Genomic DNA, 13810 nt, shown 5'->3' with positions numbered 1-13810 from the left:
GACCCTCTGTCCACTGGATCCTTTGTCCAGTGCCCTCCTTATCTCTATCTTCATCTATCTCCTTACTTCCAAACCCAATAATAAACCTCTTTTATGAATCTAGCTCTCCGGGCCAATAAATGCTTTTATTGGGAACTTGCGCCACTACTAGACCCCCTTTACCGCCACATCCTTGTGCTGAATCCAAGGGGGTTGCAGGGGAGCTTTGCTTGACTCCCTGTACCTCAAACCTGCCACTAGACCTCAACTAAACCCTAATTTCATTTAGGTATCCCAAATCTAGACCTCAACACATAGTGCCTTGCAATGGTTGATACTATTGTTCAAGTAACAAGTACAAAGATGTAATTTAATGCGATTACTTCCTTTACTTATAAAAATACATTTAATTTTCCTGTGATATCTAATTTTCTTCTAATTTTTAGATATGTTGATATATTAAGAAGACAGTCTAAGATTGCATTTTCTTTGAAAGTAGTTTCTTTAAATCTTAGCTGCTTTTATTAAGAATGACAGATTATCCTTTCAATCTTGTAATTGCTGTCAAAATTGTTTTGGAATACATCTATTATTAAGGAATTATTCATTTTTCTTTTGGATATTAGAAATGAACTAAATTCCTTTGTATCTAGGGAGTCCATTTCCCTAACTTAGGGAAAGGAGAACCTAGTCCATATATATATTTCTTCCAAACAAGAAGATGATAGTTCTTTGTACTCTAGGAAAAAATCAGAAAATAAAGACAGCAGTGTATCTCACCCACATCCTCTCCCCAAGTAGGCTGTTAGCAAGGCTTTTTATTTGTATCTCTAACATTTAGCACAGTGCCTGGCACATAACAATGTTGAGGCATAAGACACCCCAACAATGTTAGGGTCCCCAGGTTGTTGTCACAAGTGTGGCGAAAGAATTTGCAAACTCAGTTTGTCTTCAAGTTAAGGAGCAAAGATCCTTACATTGCTACCAACAGGCTAAGTTCCAAAAGAATCAGGAGCAAGAAGATAAATTTATAGGAAAAAGATAGAAAGAGCAGATGTTTCATGTCAACTAATTTTGTGCCTTGGAGGTAAAATTGTAGAGTGGTCTTAGAGATAGAGTCGAGATGTGATCTGGTATGCATTATTGAATTCTATGGCTTAAAATTTTTGTTAATATTGACCAACAGATTGTTATCTGACAGCCAGTATTGTTTGTGGAACGACAGCACTCCCAAGGCCAGGTGGTTTTAAGGTTATTGCTACATCATCTCTAGGAGCTACATTAATTATTTCCCCCTTCCTAAGCAATTGGAACACATTCATTTGGGGCAAAGGGAAGAAAGTCTCATAATGCAGCTACTTCGGGCTGATAAAGGGAGCAGACCTGGCCCTGCCTAGCTGAGTCCAGGCTGGGGGGGGGGGGAGGAGATGCATGAATGGAATATGGTGGCAGAGGTGCCCAGAGGATATTGTCTCAGAATTAGATACTCAGTGATATTCAAGTTGAACAAGTAGTTGGAAACAAATGACCTGGAGTGGAAAAAACAAAGCTCACATGTTGTATGGGAGAAATTAACTTGGAAAAAATGGAGGATAACAACAACAAAAAAGCTAGGACGAGGAAAAATAGGACATGGGCAAATTCACCCTTTTCTGTCTAGTACATTTCCAGTTTTTCTAGAAGTCCTACGGAACAGTAGTTTTGAATTTTCTCTGGGTTCATAGGAATGTACAGGAAGGCCTGAGAGAGAAGAGTTAATAGGAGTAGCCCTTTTAATTCTAGAAACATGAGTCCAACTGGGAAGGCTTCCAGCTTAACTGAAGTTGGAGTAGTCAGAATGACCCCATTTGGTCCTTTCCATTTTATATCCAAGGGACTGCTACCTTGGGTCTTCCAAGATTTCAGATATACCACAGCCTCAGGATTTACTGGGGTGACAATCTGGGCATTTGCATCTGCAGGTTTAGGGAGATGTTCATTGTTATATTCAGAAAAAGCCTTACGGCTGGGCTTGGGGGTGGGGTTACCAGCCCTCTCCGGATATACTTGGGCACAAACCTGGCACACCTGTTGTAATGTTTCTCCCACCTTGTGACCAGTGAAAATAGGTTTCACAAGAAGTGGAAGGCATTCCTTCCCAAGTGAGTAGCTTGGTGTAGGCCAAAGAAGTTTCCATTGGCTGGCCTCTGGAATTAGAATACCTCAGGTATTTGAAATCACTCAGAAGGAGGAAGGGTGACCTTTCTTTGCTAAGGGCCTGTTCCTGGGACCCATAAGAGAGAATATAGGAGTTGGGGAATTCAAGGTGCCATGGTTAGGGACAAACAGGCAGCATCTGGTGGCTGAATCTGCAAGCCTGTTTCCTTGGGCCTTAAGTGAATCCCCCTCTTGGTGTTCTTTACAAGACAGAAACCTCTCTAGGTCCATGGATAACTTGCAATAATTGTAGAGTTTCCCCTGTATACTTAATGGGGGAATGTTTGGCTGTCAAAAATCCCATCCATATAGCCCATGAGCATGCAAAACACAAAAGGCATTTTTGGAGTCAATATAAATGTTCACTCTATTCCTTTCCCCAGTCCTAAAGCTCTGGTGAGGGCGAATTTGGCCCTCTGAGCAGAGGTCCCAGGGGGAGTGCCTTAGCCTCCAAGCTGCTATTGAGACTCACCAGAGTGACCTGCTTTCCTTTCCCTAATTTTCAAACTGGATCCATCAGTAAACTTCTGGATTGCCGAGAGGAATGTCGCTCAAGTCAGGTTGACTGGAATAAACAGAATCTAAAGCTTCCTCACATTTATGAAAGGAATTGAGTTTCTAGAATTCACAGTAATTTTGAGGTCAAATAGGAGACCTGATGAGCAAAGCAGTGGAGTAATGTAGTGATGGAATGATGAGTAAGCCAGTGCCAGGCCTGGAGTGAGGAAGACATTGGCATGAGTTCAAATATAGCTTTGAACACGAGCTTGTGTGACCCCATGCAAGTCACTTTACCCTGTTTGCCTCAGTTCATCATCAGTGAAATGAGCCCCACGAAATGGCAAATCACTTCATCTTTGCTGAGTAAACCCCAAATAGGACCAAGAAGGGAGGAATATGACTTAAAAAAAATGACTACAGCAAATTTTAGGTGCTAGTATATTAACAATGGAGCATCTTGAGAGAAGTGTGGTCAGGTTTAAACTTAAAGGAAAATCACATTAGTTTGGCCTTCAACCATAAAATGTTCACATTAATTAATATTCACATTAAATGAAGTAAATACACTATTATTTTCTCTTTCTTTTAACTGAAGTCAGATATCTTACTTTTGAAAGAAAGGTTCCAGATACTTATCTTACCATTTCTTCTGTCTGCTGTTCTTGCTGTTACTAAAATAATATACTTCAACTCTTGACTCCTAACATTCTTACTAGTCATGCCCCCTTATTGATAAGTTTTTTCCTTTACCCTGTAAGCTTCCCTATTAAACCTTCTACAATGTACTTGTTGGCCTGGGGAAGAACTTGTAAGGTAGCTATCCATTCAAATCTTATGTAAGATTTTTCTTAAAACAAACATCTGCTTCTAACACCTGCCATAGAACCAGTTTTTACCCAAATTTGACAACTCTTCACTACTCTGTATTTAGCTCCAAGACACTTCTATATTTCATAATTGTTTCTATTATACCAAATTGACTCTGTTGGGTTTTGTTATATTTCAGACAGATCCCCGGGGAGCATATCAGTAGAGCTATCAAATTCTACTAGTTCTCTAGCTTGATTTTTAGTCACTGGTCTACTGACTTTACACGTTAATCAATCAATAAGTTTTTAAAAAATAATATTCAATTTTAAATTGTATTTTCAGTTCCAAATTCTATCTTTGCCACTTCTGTATCCCCCACCTACTGAGAAGGTAAGAAAAACAAAACCATTACAAATATGCACAACCAAGCAAAACAAATCACCGAATTAGCCACGTCCGAAAAAAAATTTTCAAGAAAAAAATAGGAAATGCTCTTCAATCTGCACCCAGCCGGATAGCAAGTTTAATCACAAGTCCTAAGAAAAAAACGCGGCTCCATCCCAGAGGTAGCCACATTCTAAAGGGAGAGACATCAATAGGGGCAAAAAGTGGTTCCTTAGTCCTAAAGTTTTTCTAAATCACAGAGCTGCCCGAAACCCCACTTTCAGAAACAGCGGTCCAAGTGTGAATGAAAAATGCCTTTCAGGGAGACTGGAGAGAGGTTATAGGAGGGCGTCAACGTTAAGGACTTCCTGCCCTCCAGACATATTCTTTTTCCCTAACGAGAAACCGGGGGCCTCCAGGGGATAACGAATAGAGCCCCACAGCTGCCAGCTCTAGGCGGGGCCACACAACCTGCAAGTTGGGGCGGCCGTTGTGGTTCACCCCCGCCCCCATCACTGGAAATTAACAAAACCGCAGACTCTTCTCCTGCCAACCTCCCTACTTCGACCCCAGCTGTTTTGCATCTCCGCCCCTCCTGGTTGGCCCAGATGATATCTGGCGAATTTCTTTTGAAGGCATGTGCACATGTCTCATTTCCGTCTGGTTCTGAATAATTCTACTCCTGTTCTGAACAGACATAATACCAATGTCCCGGCCTGGTACCGGGCGAGAGAAGTAGAAACCAGTGGGACCTACGGCAGCGTACTCCGGAGTCCCCGGGGATTGAGGGCGGGGCCAAGAAGTCGGGGCAGGGCCCAGCAATGGGGATGGGAAGAGTAGAAAAGTGCGTTCGGGGGCGGGGCCAAGCGTTGGCGGGGTGGGGCCAGTCCCCGGGCCTCTTTTAGGAGTAGCGGCGTAGAGCGTTCGTGCGTCTCCTTTGGGTTCAGGCTCGCGCTGCTTCCGGGTGATGGGGGAGTCGGGAAGGCCGGCTGCAGCCGGGCCCCTGCTGGATGAGGTAAACGCTGTCTCCGGCCCGCCTACCTCTCTCTCTGCCCCGGGGGTAGGAAGGGAGTGCTTCCTGGCTTCTCTTGGGCTCGGGCCTTTTCGTTTCTCCCTGGCCTAAGCCTCTTTGTTCTTCCCCGGTCTTCCCGCATCAGCTGGGGCCTTTTTGAAGCGAGGAGGAGACGCTGGAAAAATGTCATCCGCCTCCTTCTCCCTGTGCGTCCCTCGAGTCTCCTTTACCGGGTTGTCATCTTGGGAACTTGAAGCCTTGGACCCCGAAACTGCAAGGACAGAAATGACCTTCCTCTCCTGGAGAAGGAACATTTTGACCCATTAAGCTCTTTAAATGCCGACCCTGGGATGAAGTGGTGGCGGCTGGAGGGAGCCTCGGATTCAGGAAGATCCCAGGGAGTGGGGGGGGCGGGGAGCGGTGGTGCTTGTTCCTTCGGCCTATGTGACCCCGGGCAAGGCATGCAGCCGATCCTCCTCTGCCACTTCCAGACTCTGGGGAACTTTGGGCAAATCACTTAGCTCCTCAGCCCCCGCAGGCCTGATTTGGAGTCAATTCCACAAATGTGATGGTGATCTAAGCTTGCATCTCTGCTTTAGTAAAGGAAATCTTACTGGGAGAACCTCCCATGGTAGCCCTAGCCAGTTGTTGCCTTCTGGGCATGCAAAGGCATAAATAAACAGGCCCTGCCCACTGAGGAGTTTCTAGTTTGGATGGGTTTGTTTTTGAAGCTGGGATGGGAGAACCTTTCTCCTCCAATTGAATAACATTCCTCCCCCTTTCCTCCAATTAGAACACTCTCCCATTCCCTCACAAGAAAAAAGAAAGAAAAAAAAAACTTAACAAATTTACACAAACGGAACAAATTCTCATATTGGCTATGTCCCCAAACTTGCATCTCATTCTACTTTTTCTGTCTGTCACTTCTGACAGGAGGTGAGTATCACTTAAGGCATCGGTCCTCTGAAATTGTGCTTTATCTTTGTATTCAGAGCTTTATCATTGTATTCATTCCCCTCCTTTAGTCTTTGAAAGCTTTTTTATTTTATTTTAAAATATTTTGTAAGTTCTGGTTTTGCTCCTTTCACTCTGCCTCAATTCATAGAGATCTTTCTCTGTGGACAGTTTCTTCTAACTCCATTTAATGAAAAGGCTTGCTACTTGATGGGTGAGAGGCAGTTTGGCCTAGTAAATAGGAGAGTCACCTGGAATCTGCATTCATGTCCTGCCTTTGACTGATCTGTAGGAGGTGATCCTGAGCAAGCTTTTTTGTTGTGCACTCAGACTACAAGACATTCCTTCTTTAGGAGTTGTCCATACCAGTGAAAATCCTTGTCTCTATGTCAGGTACTAGGGATACAAAGAAGAATAAAATAGTCCCTGCCATTGAGAAATTTTCGTGTTAATTGATTTATATTTCAAGACGAATGACAGATCAAAGAAATTAGAAGATTTTACAGTCACAGGATTTACAACTGGAATATCCCTCAGTGTCTTAAGTTAGAAGCAACAGTTCAAAGCTTGCTAAAACTGTGGGTTGCCAAAATTAGATTAAAGTATAATTGGGAGATGTTTTAACAAAATAAACTTTAAAAAATGCAACATGATGTTAATTTGTGGTTTTCATAGGCAATATGTGGTTGACACCACTGATCTAAGTATTTTGTACCTACCTGGCACTTGGTTAAGGTTTGTTAAATTCACTCTCTCTTTTTTTTAATTAATAAGGGCAGTGGAAGCTGATTTGTCCAAAATTGTCCAGTAGCTGATGACAGAGCTGAGATTTGAGATTGGATCCCTAAATGCCAAATTCTTTACCTTTTGCATTACAGATATGCTATGTTTCTTATTACCATTATTTTTTTTTTTTCTTATTGTCCTTACTGCAAAGGAAAATTCAATGAGGAAAGGCTAGATCTTGAATTTGATTTTTGATTAGGCAGTTTGATTCTTTTAAAATCATTAGAAAACACTTTTTTTTTTTTTTTTTTTTGGTGTTTGTTGCTTTCATGTTATGGAAGAAAAGATCCAAAAAGTATTTGATTTAGTTGTAAGAAATGACTTCTATCTTGGTATTCTCACCATGCTTTAGCTTATTTTATAAACATCTCTAAATCATGTATTGTACAAAGGAAGTAATCAGCAATTATGTAGCAATTACTACTTAGGCATTGTGGGAAATACAGAAGAATTGGGAAATTGGAGAACTTTAGAGCTGGAAAGATCCTGTTGGTCTAGTTAAACCAGGTCAAAGGGATGTTAACATTATGGACAAGAGATTTTTTAAAGCAAGAAGGGACTTGAAAGGTTATCTAGTCTTCCTGCTCTTACAGATATAAGGAAACATCCAGAGAAGTTAAGCAATCTGGACAAAATCACACAGTGTCAGAATCAGATGTTTTGATTATAGATCCAGGAAAAGTCACATGAGTTTACCATTTCAGAGAATTCTTTAATGCCACTTTTATACTTTTTCCACTGTCCTAGAAGAATACTTCCATTATGATTTTTTTTTTTTCTGCTATCATTATTTAATACCTTTCATCCAAAGATAGGTTAGATTTGGGCAAAAAACTTGAATTTGGTTCCCTTAGCCTTATTTAGCCATGCATCCTTTTTAAAAGATGCTAAGTTTAAATTTATGGTTTTGATTCTGATTTTTATTTTTATTTTTTAGTGTGTATACCTTAATAAAAATGTTTTTTTTTTCCTACTTTGGCTAAATACATGTGAATGAATACTTAGTTTCCAAAATCCAAAATAACTTTTTCTCATAATTAACTTCTTTTCATTAAAAACATCAATATTGTTCTAGTCATTCAGTCTAAAAATCTATCATCCTTGATTCTTCCTTTTCCCTTGTTCCTTAAGTTTTATCAGTTCTTCCACCATAATGTTGGAAATTGTTTTCTTTTAATTTGCATTGTAGCTCAGGTCGTACACTTAATTATTCCACTGTTATTAGTAACTACCTATTTTTCTAGAGTAAATACAAACTCCTTCGACTGGGCATTAAAGTCATCCACAATTTGGTTCTTTCTTGTCTTTCCTAGGCTTATTTATATTTCTCTCCTTAATGTGCTAATTAAATTTCCAACTTCTCCAAGCAAACAGAAGTGAATACTTCTGTTCACACCACTCACTTTTGCCTTTTAAAATATTTTCATTCAAAGCTCAGCTTAGGTGGCACCTATTCCTCAAGCCTTCTCCAATTAATAGAATCACTGAATTTGATAATTAGAAAGGACCTCAATAGACACTTGAATCTAAACTGTATTTGTAAAGGATTTCCACTATAACATACCAATAAGTGGTCATCTAGCTTTTGCTTAAACCAGCTAATTAAAACATTTAATAATCCTGGCTCAAGTCCAGATTTCAGGGGTGGACATTGTGCTGAAAACTGGCTGCCTCAATGATTTGAACCATTAACAACTACTCTTTGAATTCAGCTATCCATCCAGAACTTTCTATTTAGTCTACATCTCTTTCTTTTCCACAGGAATAATATGAGATTTTATTAAAAGTTTTTCTAAACTTTTAGGTAAACACTACCCATGTTCTCTTCATAAGCTAGTTTAGTAATCTTGTTAAAAAAATAAAATGAAATTAGTATGGCATAACTTGATCTTGATGAAGAACTGATAAAACTTAAGGAACAAGGGAAAAGGAAGAATCAAGGATGATAGATTTTTAGACTGAATGACTAGAACAATATTGATATTTTTAATAAAAAGAAGGAAATTATGAGAAAAAGTTATTTTGGATTTTGGAGTGATTACATTTTTAGATGTTTACCAACCATCTCTTTAAATGATCCATTCTAGAATTTTATGAGGAATTGAAATCTAGCTCATTGGCTTATCGTTTGCAGGTTCTTTTCTCTTTCTTGTTTTGAAAATCAGAATAGGAGTAGCTAGATGATGCAGTGGATAGAGCACCAGCCCTGAAGTCAGGAAGACCTGAGTTCAAATATGGTCTCAGACGCTTAACACTTCCTAACTGTGTGACCCTAGGCAAGTCATTAACTCCAGTAGCCTCAGGGGAGGGGGGGAAATCACTGATAGAGTCTCATTACTCACACATATTATTTGTTAATACATCTGTTCTAGAGATATTCATGTTTTTGCTCTTGTCTTCACTTACCTAGGTACATTTTTGTACCATTCCAACAGACCATTAGATTGAAAGGAAAAAAAAAAAATACTTGTTAAGCATTTACTATATAACAAGCATTAGGGAATACCAATAGGAAATTAAAACAAAGATAATCTGCTTCTAGAAATTCATTCTCTCAAATTGTTATACATAGGAAGAGATCCATTTCAATAAGGCTATAAAGGCCTAGAAATCCTAAGTATTCCACTGTAGGAAGGATTGACAAGCCCAGGGTTCCTGGACTCCTTAGAATGCCCCAGGATTACTGTCTGGCCTTGGAAGTTGAAAGGGAGTGACCTACAGCTCCTGAGAATAAAGAAATAGGCCTAAGGGATATTGAAGTGGTGATTTGGGGTTCTAACTGGAGGAAACTTATAAGCAGAGATCACTACAACATCCACAAATGGAAGGGTGGTGGTGGATTCAAGGAAGCTGTCTAATGGAGCTATACCCTGGTCACCTCATTGGTCAGTTATTAAGCTAAGCATTGTGCTAAGCCTTGGGGATTCAAAAAAAGGCAACAATCCTTTCCCTGGAAGAGCTCAGAATCTAATGAGGAAGATAGTATAGAGAGAATAAATAGGGAATGATTGGCAGAAAGAAGGTATAACAATTAAGAAAGATCAGGAAAGACTTCTTGTAGAAGGTAAGATTTCTGCTGAGACTTGAAGAAAGCTGGAGAAGGAAGAGAATTCTGGGCGTGGTAGACTACCAGTGAAATGCCTGGAGCTATGAGATAGTGTTTTGTTTGAGAAATAGCAAGGAGGCCAATGTCACTGAAGAATATATAGGATTTGTATTTGATTTGTTTTTGAATTGTATCAAGTATTTGATCCTGGTTGTGATCCAGGTGATACCTGGTGGTATTTGAGTAGGGAGGTAATATGGTCAGACTTGTGCCAAAAAAAAAAAAAACATTTTGGCAGCTGAATGGAGGATAAACGAAGGGGGAGAGACTTGAAACAGTAAGGTCCACCAAAAGGCTGTTCGAATAGTCTGTGTGTGAGGTGTTGAGGTCTATACCAGGGTTGTGGCGGGGTCAAAGGAGAGAAGGAGACAGGAGAGATGTTATAAAGATAAAAGTGACTGGACTTGGCATCAGATTGGGTGTGAGGGGCATGCATTACCTAGGTTCTCAGCCTGGGGGATTGGAAAGTGGAGGAGAGTTTGGAGAGAAAGTACTAAATTCTGTTTTGGACATGTTGAGCTTAAAATGTCTACAGGGCATTAAAGAGTTCCAATAGTTTGGTGGAGATGTGAAACTAGAAGTCAGAAGAACCTGCTACCAATTCTCCCATTGTGTTCTAGTTATCACATTTTAAAAAGAATCAGGTACATTGGAGACTATAGATGATATCAACCAAAATGGTTATAGAGAAGATTTGGGGGCGGGAGCTGCAGATTAAATTGAGGTCCCTTCCAGTTCTAAAATTCTGTGATTCTATTAGATTATAAAACAAGTATTTGACATTGTTGTTGTATTTTAGGAATTTATACTCTCTTTACTCAAATAGTATACATAAACATATAAAAGTTCAGAATGTGAATACACCTAACTGATTTTCTTGAGCTTCAGCAGATGAATTTGGTGGCTTACTTCTGGGATAAAATATAATCAGTAATGAAATGATGATTACATTTCAAACTCTGCCATAAGTGACAGAGATTTAAGCATAACTGTTCCTTTCTATTTGGGGATACTATAAAAGGAAAGGGCCAGCTAGGATCAGCAGGATGCATGTAGATGGTGAGCAGAACGTCTATGGGGTGAACCCCATTGCTAAATTAGGATTAGGTATTTCAGTCCACTTTATGTGTTGCTATCCTCTTCAAGACAAACATAATATTATTTATTGTATAACTATTGACAAGGAACAGTATCTGGGAAAAGAATAAGTTCAGGTTAACTTTAACTAGCTTAAGATTGCACTAAGACTTTGGGGACACCTTATATATTTGGTTTTTAACATTTGATTAACCAAGCATTTGCTAGGGAATTAAGAATGTTAAGAATTCACATTTTAATAGTACTTTGTGATTGAAAGAGTGCTTTCCTGGTAGCATTTGTTAAGTGGATAGCAGCAAGAGAATGGCCATTGTACAAATTAGAAAACTGCAGCTTTTAAAGAATTAAGTCAACACTAGATATCTAGCAAGATTGTGTGCTAGGTACTGAAAATACAGAGGTAAAAAGTAATCCTTGACTTCTAAGAGCTTAAGGCTCGTTTATGTATATAGCTATAAATTATAGGACAGATTAGAATGTGATAAAAGTACCTAGAAGGTCAGTAGTTATGTGAGTGATTTGAAAAAGGAAGAGATTACTTTTGGACTGAGAGGGTTGGGGGAAGGAGGAAAAAATCAAGAAAAACTTCATGAGGTATTGTTATTATTTAAAAATTAATGTTCTGAGAAAATTATTGGTTTTTAAAAAGACTGAATTTTTAAAATCATTAAAAAAAGATAACCAGCATACTAACTAGTCAGTAATTATTTAGCATCTTTTATGTGACAAAATCACACAGTGTCAGAATCAGATGTTTTGATTATAGATCCAGGAAAAGTCACATGAGTATACCATTTCAGAGAATTCTTTAATGCCACTTTTATACTTTTTCCACTGTCCTAGAAGAATACTTCCATTATGATTTTTTTTTTTTCTGCTATCATTATTTAATACCTTTCATCCAAAGATAGGTTAGATTTGGGCAAAAAACTTGAATTTGGTTCCCTTAGCCTTATTTAGCCATGCATCCTTTTTAAAAGATGCTAAGTTTAAATTTATGGTTTTGATTCTGATTTTTATTTTTATTTTTTAGTGTGTATACCTTAATAAAAATGTTTTTTTTTTCCTACTTTGGCTAAATACATGTGAATGAATACTTAGTTTCCAAAATCCAAAATAACTTTTTCTCATAATTAACTTCTTTTCATTAAAAATATCAATATTGTTCTAGTCATTCAGTCTAAAAATCTATCATCCTTGATTCTTCCTTTTCCCTTGTTCCTTAAGTTTTATCAGTTCTTCCACCATAATGTTGGAAATTGTTTTCTTTTAATTTGCATTGTAGCTCAGGTCGTACACTTAATTATTCCACTGTTATTAGTAACTACCTATTTTTCTAGAGTAAATACAAACTCCTTCGACTGGGCATTAAAGTCATCCACAATTTGGTTCTTTCTTGTCTTTCCTAGGCTTATTTATATTTCTCTCCTTAATGTGCTAATTAAATTTCCAACTTCTCCAAGCAAACAGAAGTGAATACTTCTGTTCACACCACTCACTTTTGCCTTTTAAAATATTTTCATTCAAAGCTCAGCTTAGGTGGCACCTATTCCTCAAGCCTTCTCCAATTAATAGAATCACTGAATTTGATAATTAGAAAGGACCTCAATAGACACTTGAATCTAAACTGTATTTGTAAAGGATTTCCACTATAACATACCAATAAGTGGTCATCTAGCTTTTGCTTAAACCAGCTAATTAAAACATTTAATAATCCTGGCTCAAGTCCAGATTTCAGGGGTGGACATTGTGCTGAAAACTGGCTGCCTCAATGATTTGAACCATTAACAACTACTCTTTGAATTCAGCTATCCATCCAGAACTTTCTATTTAGTCTACATCTCTTTCTTTTCCACAGGAATAATATGAGATTTTATTAAAAGTTTTTCTAAACTTTTAGGTAAACACTACCCATGTTCTCTTCATAAGCTAGTTTAGTAATCTTGTTAAAAAAATAAAATGAAATTAGTATGGCATAACTTGATCTTGATGAAGAACTGATAAAACTTAAGGAACAAGGGAAAAGGAAGAATCAAGGATGATAGATTTTTAGACTGAATGACTAGAACAATATTGATATTTTTAATAAAAAGAAGGAAATTATGAGAAAAAGTTATTTTGGATTTTGGAGTGATTACATTTTTAGATGTTTACCAACCATCTCTTTAAATGATCCATTCTAGAATTTTATGAGGAATTGAAATCTAGCTCATTGGCTTATCGTTTGCAGGTTCTTTTCTCTTTCTTGTTTTGAAAATCAGAATAGGAGTAGCTAGATGATGCAGTGGATAGAGCACCAGCCCTGAAGTCAGGAAGACCTGAGTTCAAATCTGGTCTCAGACGCTTAACACTTCCTAACTGTGTGACCCTAGGCAAGTCATTAACTCCAGTAGCCTCAGGGGAGGGGGGGAAATCACTGATAGAGTCTCATTACTCACACATATTATTTGTTAATACATCTGTTCTAGAGATATTCATGTTTTTGCTCTTGTCTTCACTTACCTAGGTACATTTTTGTACCATTCCAACAGACCATTAGATTGAAAGGAAAAAAAAAATACTTGTTAAGCATTTACTATATAACAAGCATTAGGGAATACCAATAGGAAATTAAAACAAAGATAATCTGCTTCTAGAAGTTCATTCTCTCAAATTGTTATACATAGGAAGAGATCCATTTCAATAAGGCTATAAAGGCCTAGAAATCCTAAGTATTCCACTGTAGGAAGGATTGACAAGCCCAGGGTTCCTGGACTCCTTAGAATGCCCCAGGATTACTGTCTGGCCTTGGAAGTTGAAAGGGAGTGACCTACAGCTCCTGAGAATAAAGAAATAGGCCTAAGGGATATTGAAGTGGTGATTTGGGGTTCTAACTGGAGGAAACTTATAAGCAGAGATCACTACAACATCCACAAATGGAAGGGTGGTGGTGGATTCAAGGAAGCTGTCTAATGGAGCTATACCCTGGTCACCTCATTGGTCAG

The 13810-nt window shown here is 38.4% G+C and overlaps 1 protein-coding gene across 3 annotated transcripts in view; it reads left to right on the top strand.

Moving 5' to 3' along the window:
• Positions 1-3108: 3108 nt before the first annotated feature.
• Positions 3109-13810, top strand: part of RRM2B (ribonucleotide reductase regulatory TP53 inducible subunit M2B) — a 49820-nt gene continuing 39118 nt past the window's right edge. For 2 of the 3 annotated variants that reach the window (XM_051970949.1, XM_051970950.1), the window contains exon 1: positions 3109-4885. In XM_051970949.1, coding sequence (XP_051826909.1) covers positions 4838-4885 — 48 coding nt within the window. In that variant the 5' untranslated portion in view covers positions 3109-4837. Of the gene's footprint in view, positions 5819-13810 lie in introns of all 3 variants that reach the window. The other variant, XM_051970951.1, reaches the window with a different exon arrangement.

Source organism: Antechinus flavipes, chromosome 1, assembly GCF_016432865.1.
Source record: "Antechinus flavipes isolate AdamAnt ecotype Samford, QLD, Australia chromosome 1, AdamAnt_v2, whole genome shotgun sequence".
Lineage (NCBI taxonomy): Eukaryota > Metazoa > Chordata > Mammalia > Dasyuromorphia > Dasyuridae > Antechinus > Antechinus flavipes.
Note: the sequence above shows the minus strand (reverse complement) of the source record. Positions and strands in the feature narration are given on the sequence as shown.